Here is a 22,932-nt window from a genome sequence, read left to right on the forward strand (position 1 = left end):
AAGAATGGGCTCTGATGTTTAGATTTCATCAAATTGTTTTCATTGAAGTCGCAAAAACTGAATTGCGTTGTGCAAGGCAAGTTTATTTATATAGCACATTTCATACACAATGGCAATTCAAAGTGCTTTACATAGAAGAAATTAAAATAATAAAAAGAAACAAGAATAATTAAAACAGTTTAGAAAAATAAAATGAAATACAATACAGTACAGTCGGACGAACAGCGGCACAGTGCTCATTCAGTAAATGCATAGCTAAACAGAAGTGTTTTGAGTCTGGATTTGAATGTGACCACTGTAGGAGCACATCTGATCTCTTCTGGAAGCTGGTTCCAGCTGCGGCTGGCATAATAGCTAAAAGCAGACTCACCATGCTTAGAGTGAACCCTTGGTATTTCTAGCTGATATGATCCTAATGATCTGAGTGATCTGTTGGGTTTATATTCAGTGAGCATATCTGCAATGTATTGAGGTCCTAGGCCATTGAATGATTTATATACCAGTAATAATACTTTGAAATCAATCCTAAATCTAACTGGGAGCCAGTGTAAAGACCTGAGGACTGGTGTGATATGTTCATATTTTCTGGTTCTGCTCAGAATCCTGGCGGCAGCGTTCTGTATGAGCTGCAACTGTCTTATGGTCTTTTTGGGAAGGCCAGTGAGGAGTCCATTACAATAATCCACCCTGCTGGTGATGAAAGCATGCACAAGTTTCTCTAAGTCTTGTCTGGAAACAAAGCATCTAATTCTTGCAATATTTTTCAGATGATAGTATGCTGATTTAGTTATTTCTTTGACATGACTACTGAAACTAAGGTCTGACTCTAGTGTCACACCAAGATTCCTGACTTGATGTTTAGTTGTTTGACCCCTAGAGAGAAGGTATGCGTTCACCTTGAGAACTTCATCTTTGTTTCCAAACGCAATAACTTCAGTTTTGTCTTTGTTTAATTGAAGAAAGTTTTGACACATCCAACTGTTGACCTCATCAATGCATTGGCACAGGGAGTCAATGGGGCTGTAATCATTAGGCGATAGGGCTAAGTACAGCTGTGTGTCGTCTGCATAGCTGTGGTAAGCAATTTGGTTGTTTCTCATTATTTGGCTCATTGGGAGCATATACAGGTTGAACAGGAGTGGCGCAAGAATTGAGCCTTGAGGGACTCCGCATGTCATGGATGTCCACTCAGACTTATGGTCTCCTATACTCACATGATAACCTCTCCCATCTAAGTATGACCTGAACCATTTTAGGACTATCCCAGAAAGCCCCACCCAGTTTTCCAGCCTGTCAAGAAGTATGTTATGATCGACAGTGTCAAATGCAGCACTGAGGTCGAGTAGTACCAGCACTGATAATTTGCCTGAATCAGTATTTAAGCGAATATCGTTTATTATCTTTATGAGCGCTGTCTCTGTGCTGTGATGCGGTCGGAAACCAGATTGAAAATTATCAAAGTATCCATTCGAGCTTAAGAATTTGTTCAGCTGATTGAAGATAACTTTTTCAATGATCTTGCCTATGAAAGGAAGATTCGAGATCGGTCTATAGTTGCTTAATATGGTCTTATCCAGATTGTTCTTTTTCAGGAGGGGCTTGACAACTGCAGTTTTCAGGGAGTTTGGAAAACTCCCAGAGAGAAGTGAGGCATTTACCACTTCTAGAAGATCTGCTTCTAAACTGTTTAGCACACTTTTGAAAAAAGATGTGGGAAGTGTGTCAAGAGCGCATGTTGATGTTTTAAGGTGCTGTACGGTTTCTACCAAAATTTTGCCATCCATTTTTTTGAAATCAGACAAAGTTACTACTTTTTCAGGTGGTCTGATCTGTCTGACCCCAGCACAACTCAAGGATGTGCTGATCACCTTTCTGATATTATTGATTTTGTCAGAGAAGAAAGAAGCAAACTCACTGCACTTGCTGTTTGAGAGCATTTCACTGGGAATCTGGCTTGGGGGGTTTGTCAGTCTCTCTACAGTAGCAAAAAGAGTGCGTGTGTTGTTTAAATTGCAGTTTATAATATTTGAGAAGAAAGTCTGTCTAGCTTTGCCTAGTTCCATATTGAAAGCATGAAGGCTGTCTTTGTAGATGTTATAATGGACTACAAGTTTTGTCTTCCACCACATGCGCTCTGCTTTTCTGCATTGTCTTTTCATATGTTGCACTGCTGTTGAGTTTCTCCAAGGTGCCTTTTGTCTGCCACTCTTCTTCCTGACTTTCACAGGAGCAATATCATCAATTGCACTTTTAACTTTTGAGTTAAAAGAATCAAGGAGAAAATCAACAGAGTCAGCAGATATGCTTGGTGTTAAGGATATAGCCTTCATAAATAGTACACTAGTGTTCTCATTTAAGCATCTCTTCTTGACAGACTCAGATCTAGCTTCAGTGGCAGGAGAGATCAATATATCAAAGAAAATACAGAAATGATCAGACAGTGCTACATCCTTAATAACAATCGATGAGATGTTTAGACCCTTACTGATAAGTAAATCTAGAGTGTGTCCATGATTGTGTGTGGGGCCATGTACATGCTGAGTCAGATCAAAAGTTTTTAAAACAGTTTTGATTTCTTTTGCCATATTGTTTTCTGCATTATCTATGTGAATGTTCAAATCTCCAGCAATGGCAAAACAGTCAAACTCTGAGGTAATTGTTGATAACAGTTCTGTAAATTCCTCAGCAAAGGCTGGAGAGTATTTTGGAGGCCTGTAAATAATGATGAGTAAAATGCGTGGAGCACCTTTTAATACAATACCCAGATATTCGAAAGACGTGTAGTTCCCAAATGATATTTGCTTACATTGATAGATATCTTTAAAAAGAGCAGCTAGACCCCCACCTCTCTTAACAGCTCTGCAGACACTCATAAAAGTAAAGTTAGGAGGGGATGTTTCATTGAGGATTGTTGCACTGCAGCTGTCTTCTAGCCAGGTTTCATTTAGAAGCATAAAATCCAGGTTGTTTGTGGTTATTAAGTCATTGACTAGAAGTGATTTATTTTTAAGTGAGCGGATGTTTAAAATTGCTAACTTAACAGTCTTACTTTTTTTCCCTACACCAATCTTAGTTAGACGTGCAATAGGCACCAGATTAGTTGAGTTTGCTGTACGGCTATTGAAGGCCTTAGACTTTCTATCTTGTAATAGAACAGCAATAGAGAAAGATACAGGCACACTGGGTTCCCGCTTGTTCTGTAAACATTTGAGAAAGTTACTGTTATCAAAACGGGGACCCGACACACATCACTGAGAGCTGGTATCAGTTGTTTTTGGTTCACCTCGAGCAGATGGAGGAGGGTGTGAGCCCTGGCGTTGTGGCAGAGGCCGAAGAGCTCTCACAGAGGCAGGGGGAGGGCGAGCTGGGCCTGCAGGCTTTGGTGGTAGCGGTGCCCGACGTTTTTTGGTTGATATCTGGGGGCTTGCAGCAAAAGAGTGTGATAGTCTGGTTCCAGCATGCACAAGTTCTTCCATTTTCTGTGAGAAGCACAGGAGTGGAGTTGCTGGCGAGAGGGAGAACGTGTCTGGTGAAAGGGGCTGTTGCTCAGGTGTTATAGGAGGCTGTGATATGCTGTCCTGGCTTCCCTGGCTGTTTTCCAGGAAGTCGTCCTTGGGTGCTGAATCTTGGAGCAGTTCTAATATGTCTGTCTGTGGTGAGCTCTGTGGGCATGGCTCAGCTGAGATTGTGTCCGTGAGCAGAGGTTGTTGTGGCTCAGTGGTGTTATCATTGTCCTTGTGTGATATGTCAACATCATGAAGTGAAGTCCTGTGGTCATTCATACTGTGTCCAGGTGTGTGGTGCCGTTCTGATTGAGTGGATTGGCACACACTGCAGAAGGATGATTGAGGGAGAAGTAGATGTTGTCCTTTAACACTCTTGAACCAAGTTTGTTTGGGTGATGGCCATCCCGATGAAATAGTTGTCTCTGACTCCAGAAGAGATTGAAGTTGTCAATGAAGTTTACTCCTTTTATATTGCAGGTTTTTTGCAGCCATGTATTAATCCCAAGCAACCGTGAAAACCTGTTTGTTCCTCTTGCTGGGAGTGGTCCACTGATGAATGTCTGAACTTTCAGTTTTTTAAGTGTTTCAAAAAGTTCATTGAAATCCTTCTTAAGGAGTTCTGACTGCTCTTTATGAATGTCATTCTTCCCCACATGAATGATGAGTCGATTTGCAGTCTTATGTTTCATTAGAATGTTCTGAAGTTCCCTGTTTATATCAGAAATTGTTGCTTGTGGAAGGCAGCATGTAGTTGTATCCCTGCAGCTAATGTTTCTGATTATGGAGTCTCCCACTATCAGAGTCCTGGGCTCGGCTGCGCTCTGAGCTGAGTGCCGCTGTCTGCTCGACCTTGAGCGCCAGTTAGCATCAGTGTTAGCTACTGGCTGATACAGTCTGTGTTCGATCACATTCATCACGTTTGGGGATTCCTCATTTACATTCATTAGTACTTCAAATCTGTTCTCAAGATGTATAGGTGTTGGCAGGAGACCAGTGTTTGCAGTCCTTGTCAGAGCTGTATCTGGGGTAGAGGATGCTACTGCGGTAATATGTGAGGCTCGTGACAATCTGATGTCTCGAGTGCCTTTGGGTCTCGCTCCCTGTTTGTGCCATCGATTCGTAAGTCGATCGGCTTGTTTCTCTACCTGTCGAGGAGCACTAGTTTCATGGGACTCACCGGCTATATGCTGAGGGCGTCCATGACGAAGCTCTGTTGTGTGTTCCGTCTGGTTTGGTGGTCCCGTAAATAACTTTGTTTCAAGAACTGCAATCCTTTGTAAAAGTCTGTGGCAGTTAGTGCAGCAAGTAGATTCCAGAAGAGGCATTTTCTCTCTTATCCTTGTAGGCAGTTGTGTTTTCCTTTCCCCGGATGTAAGCTGGTCGGGTAGAAGAATTCTGCGTTTTTGTAGTAATCCAAACTTTGTCGTTTGAGCACTGTGCTGATTTGCTGAAGTTAAAATTAGGTGATAAAAGGAGCTCAAATTATAAAAGTATAGAAGATAAAATATAAAAGCGATAGAGCAAAGCGCGGAGCAGTGAACAAGAGCGTCCGAACAGTAGCTGAGCAGGAAGTGTGTGAAAGGTTCATGAAACAATCTTTGCTGAAATGTGCAACACAATCTGTTAATTAGATGGTCAGATATTATGATATGACCCCTTCAACAAAAGACTTAAAGTAGATCATATTTCTGTCAAATTAAATAAGACTTCAATTAGAATACACTCTTAAATGGTATGTCTGTTTGTGCGTAGGGTGGCAGTTGAGGTTGTCTCCACTGTAACCTCTGCAGATGTGATGTGGAAGGATGGTAGATTAGAGACAGGGATCCGCTCCAATGACCTGATCCCTATCCAGCACCTGGACAACCATGAGTTCTGCCCGGGAGACTATGTTCTAGACAAACGACGTATGTTCTTTTTATAACACAGTTGTCATTTTCAATATGGCTCTTTCAATTGTGTCATGCCGTTTGTTTGGTGGAGCATGCTTATGTATCAGTAAAGTCCTTATATTAGGTTGATTACAGTTGAATTGGCAAACAGATAATCTAATCTAATCTAACTTGTTTAGATTTTGCACTTTACTTACTTAAAATAAACCCTGTTGATTTTGGCTCCTGCAGCCCAGGCTCTTCATGATCCAGGCATCTATGGGGTGATTCAGTCAGGTGATCATAAGGCCAGAACCTGTGTAGTCAAATGGGTCAAGCTCAATGCTGCAGGCGACAATGTTGAGGTATTTTTGATATTGTCATTGAGGTGTTTGGGATTGTCTATTTTCATATTGTTTAACAAATTAATCTTGTATATGTAGGTGATTGGGGAGGAGGAGGACGTTAGTGTTTATGACATTGCTGATCATCCAGATTTCCATTTTCACACAACGGATATTGTCATAAGGATCGGCAACTCTGACACAGAGGACTGTGAAAATGAGGTACATATATAATTTTGCATAGAACATTTGAAAACTTTTCCAGGCTTATCACATTGCCAGTGTGCATTTAAGCTTGAGTGTAAAATGTAACTCCCCATTGTAATTTTTGTTATTCAATGCATCTAGTAATTTTTTATTTATTTAAAGTAAAACTTTTTATTATTTGATATAAGTGGACAAAATGACTTGGTGCTCTTATAAGGTTGTTTGATAGTTCTATCTTTTTTTTTTTATAGCAATTTTTGAAATTGTCTCCATGTCATTTTCTCAACTGTCCATGTAGAGATCTGTTGGCCAAGTGTGCAGGGTGGATCTGAGCAGTAAAGTGGAGGTTGTGTGGGCTGATAATTCAAAGACTATTGTCCTGCCACAGGTATGCACCAGTCTATCGAGCCATTCAATTTTAAACTGATAAAGTATTTGCTACTGAATATGCACACACCCACCTATGACCCTGGAACTAACACTAATTTATTCTTTCTCTCTTAGCACTTGTATAATGTAGAGTCTGAGATTGAAGAAACATATTATGACTCTGCAGAGGGCAGCAGTAGTGGTGCCTCATCTGAAGAATGGGAAGATGAGAGTGATAGCTGGGAGACAGATAATGGACAAGTGGAAGAGGAACCAGGTGGTGGGGAAACCATCCCAGTCTCCTCCCCCAACATAGGTGTCACTTCTGATGGCAAAACCCATGGCGTGCATGCTTCCACGACTACAGACTCACCAGGAGCTGTCTCCACACCTGAACTTCCTGGAGGTAATGAATCTCTTACAATTATATTGCTGGATTATTAAGGATCAGATAAAGTGCTCACTCTGGTCCATTTACATTGTTTTACAAGAGGAAAAAATGGATACAAAAAATGTAGTATTTTGCCATCTTAAGTGAGATTCCATTCTGTAGGGAGTATACAGATGGTACTCAACCAGAATGTGTTTTTATTTATTATTTTTTTATTATTTATTTTTATTTATTTATTTATTTTTATTTATTCATTTATTTGACATGGACATTGCAATTAAACATAGTACAAAACAAGTTTGTAACTAATGCTATGCAAAAAGAGTTTATAGCTATTGCTAATTTTCAACTCCAGTCCATGGTTGGGCCTTTACACTACAACATTTTCTATTTCATCTTAAAAACATATCTACAGACACACAATATAAATCACTTACATACACAAACCAGCTATCTACAAATGGGTACATTCCTGTTTCGTTTTCATCCAAGACTTAACTCGAGAAGTGAACATTTTAAACTCAGTCATGGTTTTAAATTCAGTGGGTAATGAATTCCACAACTTTGCACTTTTATATGAAAAAGCAGACTGACCAAATGAAGTCTTACGGTACGGAACTATACAGTTGTTATTGATAGAACCTCTGGTGACTCTGTTGATGTTTTGTCTCTGCACAAATGAACTAAGTGGCTCAGGTGCTATATTATTGAGACATTTGAAAGTTAGTTTGAGAAAACATAAATCACTAAAGCTTTCAAAGCTTAACAATCTATAATTCTGGAGAATATTGCAATGATGGTAGCGAATTGGCTTCTTGTCCATAATCTTTATAGTTTGATTATATAATGACCTGATATGTTTAGTTGCTGCGAGCAATGGACTGCTTTATAATGCAGTAGCCAACTAATAGCCCATATAAAAAAAATAAAACAAAAGTCTTAATATGTATTATGTAATTTTCTCCTTGTAAAAAAAAAAAAAAAAACTATAGAAATGCGAATTATATAGGCTACACATTTGCATGGGCGTATTAAGAGTTAAAGCGTAGTTTATAGGCTACTTGAGTTAGGCTTTGCATGGGAGTATTAAGAGTGATTAGACAATAGCTTAGTAGCAGCTTAACACGTGGTGCAACTGTGCTCAAGGCGATCCAAGTTCGAGCCCCAGTTAAAGGTTTTGGTTTCCCAAGCCAACATCAGTTTGTTGTCTAGTTTAATAATTGTTACAAATAAGAACGTTTGAAAGGTACATTTATTGATTCAGTTCAATTTATTGAACACTTTTCGGAGCGTTGTTATTAGGGGTGTGACGAGATCTCGTGTTACGAGATCTCGCGAGATTAAAACGCGACAAGATTTCTCGTCGAGGTGAAACTTTGTCTCGTGAGTTGTTGTGAATGATGTCAGTGATGGAGCGTGAGGGTGAAATTAGTATTGAAGATGCCCCTGCCACTTTTAAATCATTTGTGTGCCGGGCCAATCACACACACACTCCGCGCGCGCACACACACACACACACACACACACACACACACACACACACACACACACACACACACGTCCCTCGCTCACTCACTCACTCACTCGCGCGCGCACACACACACACACACACGCTCAGATCGCGCACGCTGACGCACACTCACTGTTGCTCGCACTCTCACTCGCGCACACTCACTCTCGCTCGCACTCAACCCGTCGTGGAGGACCGTTAAAATTAAACATGCTAGTCTTTCTGTCGTGATGTCCTGAAGCATCGCAGACGCGTAGGTTATCGCCCACTATGACACACTATACGAAATGAAACTATCGAATCTTGCGTCCCGGCGCCCGTTGTCCGAATCTCCACGAAACGGATCGTGCCAAAATCGTGCTAAAATAGTGTAATCTGAACCAGGCAGGTAATAAACATTTGACCTATCACGCAAAGAACCTATTAAAGCACTAAGACATGGGAACAGTATAGCTAACATTCACATATCACAAGTCATATCGACATCGCAATATTAAACAATGTTATCGCACATCGCAGCTTTTCCTCATATCGTGCAGCCCTGCCCAAAGGTCTCAACTGCTGCCAGAAATCGTCGACATGCTTATATTCTTGAAAAAGAACATGACCATAATCTTAGGCTGTTCTGTGTAGTTAATTTATCTCTTTTTCATGCTTGAAGGAAAAAATTGTTTCTGTTTGAACTTGTAGTTTTGAGAGAGCAGTATTTTGATTATGGATACACACTTACTGTTTGCATTTAAAGTGTTATTTCAGTTATTTATATTTATTTTATTTATACTGTTTTAATTTTTTATGTTCGATTTGTGGAAAGGAGTTAGATTTCTCATGTGAAATCGTACAGGGGAGAAGCCAGACGGTAGAGTTTATAGCAAAACATTTTGCAGTGCTTGCATGTCCTTTACTGCATAGAATTAATTAAAATAGAAGTAAAATAACATTCATTACAAGTTGATTTCAAAATGCACCTAAATCGTTTTGCATTTTGTGATTTTCAGTTGAATAAAAGACTATTTTCCATTCATATATTTCATCATTGAGGATTTCTTAAAAATTGTGTAAAAATCTCGTCTTGTCTCGTTCTCGTGAACCCAATCTCGTGTCTCGTCTCGTCTCTCGTCTCGTCTCGTGGAGTAAGCGTCTCGTCACACCCCTAGTTGTTATTCATTGTCTGTCATTTTTATTAGTAGTAGGTTATGTTTATTTTTAATTGATAGGCTTATTGACAACAACATTGTAAATATTTGCTCTTAACCGATGCAACACTGGCGTGACCGGTGCAACACGTGACGTGAACGGTAGCTAGAGCGATAGTGAGAGGTGAGACCGGAGTCATCACGTCAGCTGTGTGGAGTTATTTTTTACTAAAAGCCAAAGCCAAGTGCAATTTATGCAATGTAAGCGTTTCGAAAGGTGGCAGCAGCATTGGAAACTTCAACACCACAATCTTGATTAAACACTTGCAGAAGCATCATGGAAAGGACTATGCTGAATTTATACAGGCACGAGTGCCATTAAGAAAAGTGTGCCGCATTTTTAAATAAAAATGAAGCAGGAGTCATGTTGTGGGCTATGTATTTCTTCCTTTAGAGGAGTAGAACATTTCTTGCACTGTTTGAGCATGATGCTTTTTAGATGGCTAGGTTAAAGCTGCAGTCCATAACTTTTTGTGATATAATGAGCGAGTACATTGTGAATCCCAAACCATGTTTTCGTCTTATCCTGAATCACTATGGTACACCTATAATAAGTGTTTATATTTTGACTATTTTAGACTGGTTCGGGTTAACCATTAACAGCTTAATTGTTTAAGAGGGAGAAAAAGATGGTATTGGATCGGTATTGGCAGATACTCAAGGTTGTGGTATCGGTATCGGACATGAAAAAGTGGTATCGAGCGAGCCCCCCCTACTAAATAGTATGCTATTGCTTTAAATATAAAAATGTAAATGTATATTGCACATTTTCAAGGTTTACATAGTCTTGGGACAGTTTTATTTATTAGCCTACAGTTTTGCATAGAGTTTGTTTATTCCCTGTGCGATTTTATGTAAAATGAGGAATACAGAATCTTATTCTTATTCTTGCGACATTTTAGATTTGTTTTGACAAATAAATTGCAGCGTCGCTGTGTACAATTCAAACAGGAATAGTAAATAGTGCAAAATAAATTAAGAACAGACGTTTTTCTTGCAGACCCACTGGATCTCTTTCAGCAAGTTTCTTTTGTCTCCCTCTCTGACAAGCGCCAAGTCTCTCTCGAAATTAAACATTTCAGGGAGGAAACACTTTATTAAAGGCTAGCATTAATAGGCTAACATTATTAAAATTTATGAAGGAATTAAATAATTGACATGTAATATTATTTTCGAAATAAGGGGCTTGTTCTACCCACTTGAAGCTGGATAAGCATATAATACAGTGGAATTGCTGTGGTCTCTAAGACAATTTTGCAGAATTACAACGTTTAGCAACGGTGTTTAACCCTCTGGCTTTTGCCTCCAGGAGACCCATCTTACCCTAAATTGCAGTGTGTCTCTGAAACAGTTTTCCTTTTTTAATGTGTATGGTCCAAATATTCAACACCCATCTGGCGGCTCAACTATATTAATAAGAAATTATGTCATTTACAGCCATATTGAAATTGATGCCAACCTACAGGCAATAGCAATTCGTCTAACATTGCACAAAACTTTTACCTTGTGTTCTATTTACATTCCTCCTGATTTTAATGGCCACAACCCTCTATGGGAAGGAAATCAACTTGATACAAAAGGAAAAAGGATAATATTTTTTTTTTATTATTAAATGATGGTTCACATACTTATCTCCATCCAGGTCATGCAACCTTTTCTGCCATTGAACTAACTATTTGTGAACCTGAACTATTAATTGTTGATATTTTTTTGCATGGCAAGTGTGGGACGATCTTTGTGGGAGTGACCACTTCCCTTTAATTATAACTTCAAGACTAGCATAAATACAGCAAAGACCTCAAAAATGGAAGATACAAAAAGCTAACTGGTATGCTTTCCAAGCCTTTTGCTTTGAGAGATTCAATGAGAAACCTCAGGACCAAGAGGATCCCATAAAATGGTTTACCAATACATTGGTTACAGTAGCTGATGAGACTATTCCAAAAACTTCTACAAAACAATTCAAGAAACAAAGTCCATGGTTCAATGATAAATGTAAAAACCTTATTGAGACACGGAAAAAAGCAGTGAGGACATTTAATAAAAAACCAACAACTGAAAACCGGATTACAAGAAAAACATTAATGACCAAGATACCCTACTAACTCAAAAACATGAAATAGCAAAAACATTATCATCCAAAATTACAGAGAATTTGCAAGAAATGAGGGAACTGAATTTTCACACTTAAAATATTGAACTATACAACCAACCTTTCTCGATAGAGGAACTCTAAAATTCTTTAAGTAGCTGCCATGACACTGCAGTTGGCAAAGTTCTTTATCAATTCCTGAAATACTTACCTCAAAACATCTTACCTGTTCTGCTGAAATGTTTTAATGAAATCTGGAAGATGGATACTATTCCACCATCCTGGCAAGAATCATTAATCATACCAATTCCTAAACCAGGCAAGGATCACACCGACCCCAACAATTACTGACCAATAGCGTTGACAATGGTTTTAGATTCTCTAAGACAAAAACTATTTGTATTCACTTTTGTGGTCCTTGCATCATGATCCACAATTATTTATTGACTGAGAGCCCATCAAAGTTGTCAAAGAAGCTACATTTTTATGTTTACTAGTATGAGATGATAAAATTACTTTTATTCCCCACATAAAGTATCTAAGGAACATATGTCTAATAGCATTGAGTATTATTAAGGTACTAGAAAAAACAAAATGGGGTGCTGATTGCACAGTTCTTTTGCAGCTATATAGACTGTTGGTCTGTTCCTGGCTGAATCATGGGAGCATAGTTTATAGCTCTTATATCTAGAAAATCATATTTGGAAATGCTAGGTACTGTTTACTATCAAGGATTGAGACTTGCCTTAGTAGCTTTCAGGACCACTCCAGTTTAAAGTCTATACACAGAAGCAAATGAACCATCTCTTCAATTTAGACGTTTGAAATTATCCCTTCAATATGCAATCAAGGTAAAGAAAAATCAGCATAATCCAGCGTACAAGTAAATTTTCTACCCACAATGTTTACATCTGTATGATGTCAGACCCAGTTATATCAGACCCTTTGGAATACGAATAAGACCTCTTATAGAAAACTTGGATATAAATCTTGACAATCTAAGCCAGATTCACTTCTGTCCAGTTCGAAAAAGTTATGCATCAATTTGGAATTGTCCTGTTATAAGAAGGCTGAAACTCATCCACTTATTTATCATCAGCATGTCTCCACATCATAATCCTATCTATACTGATGGGTCAAAGATTGACAATCACATGTCTGCATCAGCAGTAATTGGCCACCAAAAGTATGGCATTCGTATCCCAGACCAAAGTTCCATTTTTACAGCAGAAGCTCGTGCCCTATTACTTGCCTTGGAAGTTGGAACATATTGAAAATGCAGGAGAACGGCACTTTATAGTGTTTATTGGACAAAAATCCTGTTGACAAGTTATTGAGTCTTTGAAGACAAAGTATACAATATATCATTGATATATTAATCAAAGCAAATCAGTTACGGAGACTCAAGTACAATATTGTTTTCTGCTGGATTCCAGGACATAGTGGCATTATTGGAAATGAGCAAGCAGACATGGTTGCATTAGTTTTTGCAGAAAGAATCAGTGAATGCCAAATCCCACCTTCGGACATAAATCCGTTAATCAACCAATTAGAGAAACGGCAAGCAGAATTGGTAGAATATCAAAATAACACATTATTTAAAATAAATTCTGTGGTTGGTAAAAGATGTCTACTCTTTTAAATCAAGACACGACCAAGTTGTATTTACAAGGTGTTGGATAGGTAAAATTAGACTGACTCAAGGGTGAAGAAGCACCAAAATGTCAATACTGTAGTACCAACTTGTCTGTGAAATATACTTTTGGACTGCCCAATCTTTAATGTTACGAGACAGCGCTTTTTATCAGGACAAACGTTATTATTTATGGATCCAGAAGTTTTTTTTTTTTTTTTTTTTTTTTTTTTTTTTTTTTTCACAAGTGCATTTAAAGAATATTTGATATACTTGTACTCATTGTGTACATGTACTAATTATTATTATTATTATTATTTCTTTATTTTTGTCTAAGTTGAATTGTTTAAAATGTTTGTATTTATGATATTATGTTGTTAAATGTTTAATATGTATCTGCCATGTAATATGCTGATATGGCAATAAACATTTTGGGGGAACATTGTTGTCCAAACCCACTTTTCCTCGCTGAGAAGCACTAACGTTACTGCTCAAACCTCATAGTTACAACGCGGACTGTTGAGCAGACGCGTCTCAAGCCTATTAGTGATCCAACGCTGCATACTCTTAAAGGTTACGTCCGTGGATCACGGCTGAACGCGTCTTCTCCAAACTCATTTACAAACAAACATTTTTTTCGCCTATCGTGCGTCTACTCTACACCCCTACCACTAAAAAAAACGGATTATATCCAAGACTTCAGTCATAAATTAGTATTAATATTGATAGCATCACTGGTAGCTTCGTTGCTAACTCACTGTCCATCTGTTAAAATGGCGAATATATCAGATGTAAGTAGTCTACCTTTTGGTGCAGGTGAGGACACATTTGAGCTGCACGCACTGCAGTCTGAGCTGTTGAGAAACAGATCCACGACCTTTTATTGAGACAGGCCGAGCTGAGAGACCGGTGTTTGGCTCTTGAAACATCACGCGCCGATGCACACAAATCAGTGTTTAACGTTACTAACCCGCTGACTCCGACCGCGTTTACTCCGTGCGTTCCTCAGCATCGGTCACGATCAGCCATGGTCTCGTTCACTCCGGCTCCAACACGCCACCACGAAGCCTGGGTGGTTCCGCAGCGGAAAACGCGAGTCAGGTTTAGACCAAGACTTTCTCCGACCCTCCCGGTTTTCGAGTTATCCACACAAAACCGCTTCTCCCCTCTTCGCGAAACAGAACGCGATGCTGTGATCATCGGCGATTCCATTGTTCGGCACGTACACGCTACGTTAGGTAATAGTAAGGTGCACAGTCACTGCTTTCCTGGTGCTCGTGTTTCTGAAATCGCTGCTCGCGTTCCCGAGATCCTGAACGGTGACGAGCGCGTCGGAACTGTGGTCCTGCACGCGGGAGTGAACGACATCAGGCTGCGCCAGATGGAGATTCTGAAAAAAGACTTCAGGAATCTGATCGATACGGTACGCAGCACATCGCCTGAAACAACGATCATTGTGTCAGGACCGCTTCCCACAAGGGCATGAAAAGTTCAGCAGATTATTTGCGCTAAATGAATGGTTAATGTCATGGTGCAATGAGCAGAAACTGCTCTTTGTAAATAATTGGAATCTGTTTTGGGAGCGTCCTAGGCTTTTCCGTGCTGATGGCTTACACCCAAGCAGATTCGGAGCGGATATTCTGTCCGATAACATCTCCAAAATGTTAAATACCCTTTGACTAGTAACCAAAAGTCCAAATCATAGTCTCTGCTGCACCAATTTAACTGATATAAATACTAGTGTAGAACATTGCATAGAAACTGTGTCTATTCCTCATTTAGTGAGATCAAATAATAAATCTACTGCAGGATCTAGGAAAAATCTAATTGTTATTAAAACAGAAAATGTTGCTATTAGTAAACAAAAACTATTTCTAAAGCTAGGTCTTCTAAACATTAGATCACTCACACCTAAGGCAGTTATTGTAAATGAAATAGTCACAGATAATAGCTTCGATGTACTTTGCCTTACTGAAACCTGGCTTAAACCAAATGATTATTTCGGTATTAATGAGTCTACTCCTCCTGGATACTGTTATAAGCATGAGCCCCGTCTGATTGGTCGTGGCGGCGGTGTTGCAACCATCTATAGAGATATTCTCAATGTTACTCAGAAAACGGGTTATAAGTTTATTTCATTTGAAGTACTTGTACTAAATCTTACGCTCTTAGATGTTAGAAAAACATCCCTATTATCTCTAGCCTTGGATACCGTATATAGACCGCCAGGGCCTTACGCTGATTTCCTAAAAGAGTTTTCAGATTTTCTCTCAGACCTATTAGTCAATGTCGATAAAGCATTAATTGTTGGAGATTTTAACATACACGTAGATAATCCAAATGATGCGTTAGGGGCTGCGTTTACAGATTTATTTAATTCATTTGGGGTCAAGCAAAACGTCACCGGACCAACTCATCGTCTTAATCATACACTCGATTTAATTATATCACATGGAACCGATCCAACCGATATAGATATCATTCCACAAAGTGATGATGTCACTGATCACTACATGGTAACTTGCATATTACGTACTGCTGTAATATGTCATGCGGTGTCGCGTTATCAACCAGGCAGAACAATCCTCCCATCCACCATAGATAATTTCTCAAATTGCTTATCTAATCTGTCTCAGCTGCTGCCTGAACCCAAACAAACAGATGAACTAGAAGAACTAACTAGCACTATGAGCACCATTCTCTCTAGAACATTGGATGTGGTTGCACCTATTAAATTAAAAAAGGTCAGAGAGAAAAATAAAGCACCATGGTACAACAATACTACGCATGTTTTAAAGAGAGAAACCCGTATTTTAGAGCGTAAATGGAAACAAACTAATTTAGAGGTCTTTAGAATCGCGTGGAAAGACAGTATGTCACGTTATAAAAAGGCCCTAAAAGCGGCCAGGGCTGAGCACCTCCGCAAACTAATAGAAAACAACCAAAACAATCCAAGGTTTTTATTTAACACCGTGGCTAGACTAACAAATAAACAGACGTCACCCGAACAAAATATCCCGTTACAGTTCAGTAGTAATGATTTCATGAACTTCTTCACTGAGAAAATAGAAAGCATCAGAACCACAATTGTAAACGTTCAATCTTCAATTATCACCCCGCAAGAACAATTACTGTGCTTTACAACTATAGAACAAAAAGAGTTAAATAAACGTATCACTTCATCTAAAACAACAACATGTTTATTAGATCCTATACCAACTAAACTACTGAAAGAAGTGTTACCTGTAGTGGAAGAGCCTCTCCTCAATATTATTAACTCGTCTTTATCTTTAGGTCATGTTCCAAGAACATTTAAACTGGCAGTTATAAAACCTCTCATTAAGAAACCACAATTAGATCATAATAATCTAGCAAATTGTAGACCCATTTCAAATCTTCCATTTATGTCTAAAATATTAGAAAAATTGGTGTCCGCTCAACTGGGCTCTTTCTTGCAACAAAATGATATCTATGAAAAGTTTCAGTCTGGATTCAGACCGCATCATAGCACTGAAACTGCGCTCTTTAAAATCACAAATGATTTACTTTTAGCTTCTGACCAAGGCTGTATCTCAATACTAGTTTTACTTGATCTTAGTGCTGCGTTCGATACTATAGATCACACATTACTCTTAGATCGACTACAAAATTATACTGGTGTTCAAGGACAAGCGTTAAGCTGGTTCAAATCATACCTATCTGACCGCTACCATTTTGTCTATTTAAATGGAGAAAAATCGATCATAACTCCAGTAAACTATGGAGTGCCGCAGGGATCTGTGTTAGGCCCTCTGTTATTCTCAATATATATGATGCCACTTGGAAATATTATAAGGAAACATGGAATTAGTTTCCATTGTTATGCTGATGACACTCAAATATATATTTCATCACGGCCGGATGAAACCGCTAAATTTTCCAAATTGACAGAGTGTGTTAAAGATATAAAAGATTGGATGACGCGTAATTTTCTTTTATTAAATCCAGACAAGACAGAGGTAATACTTATCGGTTCAAAAAACCGCCCACAAAACCTCGCACAATACAACTTTAACATCATAGGATGTCCTGTTACTTTATCCTCTACAGTAAAAGACCTGGGTGTTATACTCGATTGCAACCTGTCTTTTGAAAATCATATTTCATATGTTACAAAAACCGCCTTTTTCCACCTTAGAAACATTGCTAAGCTACGTAATATGCTATCAGTTTCTGATGCAGAAAAGTTAGTTCATGCATTCATGACCTCGAGACTGGATTACTGTAATGCTTTATTAGCTGGTTGTCCTGCATCCTCAATAAACAAACTACAGTTAGTCCAAAATGCCGCCGCTAGAGTTCTTACGAGATCAAGAAAATATGATCATATAACACCGATTTTATCATCACTGCATTGGTTACCTATAAAGTTCCGTATTAATTACAAGGTATTGCTACTGACTTATAAAGCCCTAAACGGCTTAGCTCCAGTCTATTTAACGGATCTTCTATCGCCCTATAATCCATCGCGCTCTTTAAGATCACTAAATTCAAGGCTTTTGGTCTTTCCTAGGATATCCAGAACCACCAAAGGAGGGAGAGCATTTTCACATTTGGCTCCAAAACTCTGGAATAGTCTTCCTGATACTGTTCGTTGCTCAGACTCGCTCTCCCAGTTTAAAACTAGATTAAAGTCGCATTTCTTCAGCCAGGCATTCATATAATCCTATAGTTCAAACTACAATCCGGCCTCTAGCTCATAAATGCCAGAGGAGAACTGGCCCCCGACTGAGCCTGGGTTCTCCCAAGGTTTTTTTTTTCTCCATTAGGTCACCTGATGGAGTTTTAGGACACCATTAGGTCACTTGATGGAGTTTTTCGGTTCCTTGCCACTGTTGCCTTTGGCTTGCTCAGTTGGGGATATTTTGGGGATATTTAATTTAATTTTATCAATCAATAAATTCCTCTTGAAACAAACTTTGTTGTATTATTTTAATTTAATACTGTGAAGCTGCTTTGATACAATCTGTATTGTGAAAAGCGCTATACAAATAAACTTGACTTGACTTGACTTGACTTTTTCCCACTAGTTAATGGCCCTGGACATCAGTGTTGTCTGTCTTTGATGTTGCAATTGGTGTTTTCACCTAAAGGCTAATTATTTTTCCTTGCATAGGTGGAGTTGCTGTGCCTGAAGAGAAGCCCAGTAAAGAGACTCCACCACGGGGATTTCGTGAGCTTAAAGAAGCCCTAAAGATTTTAGAAAGTTTAAAGAACATGACTGTTGAGCAGCTCTGGACCGGATCACCCACTTCACCCACTGCCGAACCATCAGCCGCAACTGCTGCCACAACCCCTGCTGATGCCAAACCCACAAAAGAAAAACGCTTTCTGGATGATATTAAGAAACTTCAGGAAAACCTGAAAAAGACTCTAGACAATGTGGCCATTGTAGAAGAAGATAAAATGGAGGCTGCTATAGAGGAGGAGAGGGTGATGGCGCCAGTGCTAGCTGAACCACAGACGCCTCTGCGTTCTGAGTGGCCTAGTGACACACCAGTTTTGTGTCAGCAGAGTGGAGGCAAACCAGGTGTCACCTTCACCAGTGCTAAAGGGGAAGTGTTTTCTGTTTTGGAATGGGCACCAGGTACTTACTGTACTCCAAACTTTTATTTTTTATTTTTTTTAAATAACATTAGAATTATTAGGGCTGCCCCCTAATATTCGACTAATCATTAGTCAACTAGAAAAGCCTTAGTCGACCAAACATTTTATTAGTCGGTTAGTCACTGAAAAAAAAAAAAACTCCACAGGAAGTGACAAAGTCACACATGAGGGACAGATTGTTAACGGCGGGTCCTTGTGGTAATTACAGTATTTCGGGCAAATATGACCTCAAATATGGCTTATCATTTGAAACATGTCAGTAACTTGGCTGCTTGCTCCAACGTCAACCTTGATACATGTGTGCTATTATTAGGCGCATATGTGTTTGTGCGAGTGTACAAGTGTTTGTGCGAGTGTCGAATCTAGAGTATAGCGCGCTTTACTATCTGACATGGAGGTGCTGGTGCAATCACTTGCATTTTTCCGTGACAACAGCGGAAACAACTTAAAATACTCTGTCATTTTTGGTCATACAGATAAGAGAGATAACATCATTCTACTTTTATTTGTGTAAACTTGCAATAACAAGAAAGTTGTGCCTTTGTAAAATAAAGAAAACAAACAGGATGCGCTTTCTGTCGTCTCGGTCTCTGAGAACTTGAGCGCATCAAAAAAAATAAACCAAAACTCAGTGTACACTTGCCTCACAGACATGAGAAATATATATTTTTTAAACTTCAAAAACAGTTTTTTCACGAAACATTCATAATCATTACTTTTGCCGGTGCGCTGTGGCAAGCTTTATGCACACGCTTGAGCGCTTATTAGGCTATTTATTATATATAGTCAATTAAAGGCTCATTATCATGATTTATTTCTATGACTTACTAATGTACGCATGCAATTAGTTGACTAATTGCTTAAATGAACGACTAGTCGACTAGAAACATTTTTAGTCGAGGGCAGCCCTAGGAATTATTGACTTGCTACTGTATATTTTCATGAAAGTGTCTTCTTATATGAACAATAGGCAATTATTTATATCTTCTTGAACAAAAATCATCACATCAATTTCATACAGCACTTTGTATGATAGTTTCATTCTAGAAGCCATCTAAAAATGCACCCTCTTTCTTGCCATAGACACCCACTCTTTTAAAAAAATGGAATTCCAGCCAGCAGAGGCAAAGAAGTTCTTTAGCACTGTAAGGAAAGAAATGGCCCTGCTGGCCACCTCTCTGCCCGATGGCATCATGGTGAAGACTTTTGAGGACAGAATGGTAAATTTGCCTTGCTTACTACATATTTATGAACTCTTCCTAGTATTTATTTTGATTGTTGCATTTAGTTTATTTTACAAAGTATGGAAAACAATTGTGAAAATTCCATCAAAAGTTCCTATTTTCTTCGATTAACCTTTCCTGTTGTTTTCTTCAGGACCTTTTCTCAGCTTTCATTAAGGGCCCTAACCGCACTCCCTATGAGGATGGACTCTTCCTCTTTGATATTCAGCTTCCTAATATCTATCCTGCTGTTCCTCCTCTCTTCCGTTACCTGTCTCAGTGCAGTGGCCGACTTAATCCCAACCTCTATGACAATGGGAAGGTTTGTGTCAGTCTTCTCGGCACCTGGATTGGAAAGGTGAGCTGACTTACTTTCTGTTCTAATTTCTGACTGGTATGTTTCTGATTTTCAACTAGCAACCTCTTTGCACTCCCTTTGGTCATTCTTCTTTGTTGCTATGTTGCATGTATTACATTTTTGAACTTTCAGGGGGTCGTATCCCAAATTAGTAACTTTTGACCATTTTCTAATGTCTCTCTGACCTTTGGAATGAAATGGCCCATTTTTTTGCTATTGTATCTGCAAGACTATGAATAACATGTTATGAGTGACTAACATTTTTATGTAGCATTAGTAGAAACTTAACGAAATTTGGTAAAATTTGTAATAGTGTTGTTTGTATTCTTGTTTAAAAAAAGAAAGAAATTGAGTTCTGAAAGTCCATGTACATGCATAATATCAAGTCAAGTCACCTTCATTTATATAGCGCTTTTAACAATATGGATTGTTTCAAAGCAGCTTTACAGTGATAATACGAAATTACTTTGTCTAGGCTTTACAACATCTCTAGGATAAAGTTATTGTCCAGCTAAAGTTAGGTTTGATTGATTCACTTCCGTAGCGAAGATCATTAGTTATTAATTTAGGGGCCGCTAACACAACCCTGTTCTAAGAGGAAAGCCCTAACACGCTTCGGCCGCCCATCCGCACAAAAACAGTGCCTGGTGTCTCGAGAACGCACTCCCTGAAATAGGTTCGAAGGTGCAGTGATTATCCGTTATCTCTGCGCAAACCTCAAAAACGCAAACCCGCAAAAACACAGATGCGCATTACGTGTTCAGTCCAAAGGTATGCGCGTTTGAATATATATGTGCGCAGGCGTTTAGTCCTCCTTTACAAATCAACCCTCAATAAACTACTTGTCTGGCCTTTTATAATACATAATTTTTTTTGTCGCATCTACGTAGCCATGCGAATCGGAATTATCCCGACAACATTTTATCTGTACTGAGGTAAATGGAAGGAGGCCTTCACAGGGGAGGGACTGGTTGACACTTCAGGACTGCGTTGTCATCGTGTCCAGGCGCAGGTCCTTCATCAGATCTGGATACGGCCTGGATCCGGCAGACTGCGGTAAACCTCGGATAAACAGAGAGACTAATATTAGCGTAGACGCCATCCTTCTTATGATGTAACAAGTACATCAGGATTTATGGGGAGCGTTCCCGGTTCCGGCTGACTTAATCTATGCAGCCTAACATTGAATTATAGAAGTCTATAATGCATTGTGTTTTTAGTCTAGATTTGAACTGACAGAGTGTGTCTGCTTCCCGGACAATGTTAGGAAGATTGTTCCAAAGTTTTGGTGCTAAATAGGAAAAGGATCTACCGATTTTGATATTCTAGGTATTATAAATGGCCGGAATTTTGAGATCGCAATAGACGTGACGGACTATAATGCGTTAAGAGCTCGCTCAAGTACTGGGGAGCTAAACCATTTAGTACTTTGTAAGTAATCAGCAATATTTTTAAATGTATACTTTGTTTAATAGGGAGCATATGCAGTGTTGACAGAACTGGGCTAATATGATCATACTTCCTGGTTCTGGTAAGAACTCTAGCTGCTGCATTTTGGACCAGCTGTAGTTTGTTTATTAAGCGTGCAGGGCAACCACCCATAATAGCATTAAAATAATCTAGCCTCGATGTCATGAACTAATTGTTCTGCATTTTTCATTGAGAGCATATGACATAATTTAGAAATATTTTTAAGATGAAAAAATGCGGTTTTACAGATAAGATACATGACTTTCAAATGAAAGATTGGTATCAAAGAGCACACCCAGGTTCCTAACCGACGACGAGGACTTGACAGCAGCCATCAAGTGTTAGACCGTATTCTTGGTTATTACGTGAGGACGTTTTTTTGGTCCAATAATTAGAATCTCAGTTTTTTCAGAATTAAGTAGTAGGAAATTGCTAGTCATCCAGTTTTTTTTCTTCAAATATCAAACTCTTTTACTTCAAAAGATACAGTTTGATTATTTGATTGACCACTCTGTTAATATGATTCATGAAAAGCACAATTTGGCTTTATCACCAAATCCTTGATGCCCTTAATTGCATTGTATGATTATTGGTCAATGCTGACGTGTGATTTTTATTATGTTTCCTTTCACAGGGTACTGAAAGATGGACCAGCAAATCCAGTCTACTGCAAGTGCTTATCTCTATACAAGGTTAATTAAAAATGTATATAGTATAAAACATAGAGTATATTTTTGTGGTAATTTTTCAACCTTTATTTAGGTTTAAACCCATATTTAGGTTGAAAACCATAAGGGATCTTGTGATTGGTGCAGTAGTAGCCCTACTATTCATTTTAATATCATCTACATTAAAAGGATATTTCATCTATCATCATTTATTCACCCTCATGTCGTTCCAAAACTTTTTTTCTTCTGTGTAACATAATAGAAGATATTTTGAGAAATGTCTCTGTTTTTTTTGTTTTTTTTGGTCCATACAATGGGGACCAAAACTGTTTGGTTTCCAACATTCTGTCATCTGTGAAATAGTAAAGAATATATTTTGATGAAAGTCAAAGAGTAAATGATAAAGGAATAGTTCACCCAAATATAAAAATTCTGTTAAGTATCACTT

The 22,932-nt window shown here is 38.7% G+C and overlaps 1 protein-coding gene and 1 long non-coding RNA gene across 2 annotated transcripts in view; one reads left to right on the forward strand and one right to left on the reverse strand.

Annotated features, from left to right (window-relative positions):
* The window catches only part of LOC309474494, a 255,496-nt gene that overhangs the window by 111,891 nt on the left and 120,673 nt on the right, over positions 1–22,932 (reverse strand). The gene's annotated exons all lie outside the window — the stretch shown is intronic.
* ube2o (ubiquitin-conjugating enzyme E2O) overlaps positions 1–22,932 on the forward strand; it is a 95,069-nt gene that overhangs the window by 68,752 nt on the left and 3,385 nt on the right. Inside the window, exons 11-19 of the mRNA XM_082136703.1 lie at positions 5,259–5,413; positions 5,630–5,742; positions 5,821–5,943; positions 6,227–6,316; positions 6,433–6,703; positions 18,275–18,745; positions 19,849–19,985; positions 20,143–20,346; positions 22,451–22,508. Of these exons, the coding sequence (XP_081992829.1) occupies positions 5,259–5,413; positions 5,630–5,742; positions 5,821–5,943; positions 6,227–6,316; positions 6,433–6,703; positions 18,275–18,745; positions 19,849–19,985; positions 20,143–20,346; positions 22,451–22,508 (1,622 nt within the window). The remainder of the gene's footprint in view (positions 1–5,258; positions 5,414–5,629; positions 5,743–5,820; positions 5,944–6,226; positions 6,317–6,432; positions 6,704–18,274; positions 18,746–19,848; positions 19,986–20,142; positions 20,347–22,450; positions 22,509–22,932) is intronic.

The sequence above is a fragment of the Leuciscus leuciscus genome (genome assembly GCF_965113295.1).
Source record: "Leuciscus leuciscus genome assembly, chromosome: 14".
NCBI classification, from domain to species: Eukaryota; Metazoa; Chordata; class Actinopteri; order Cypriniformes; family Leuciscidae; genus Leuciscus; species Leuciscus leuciscus.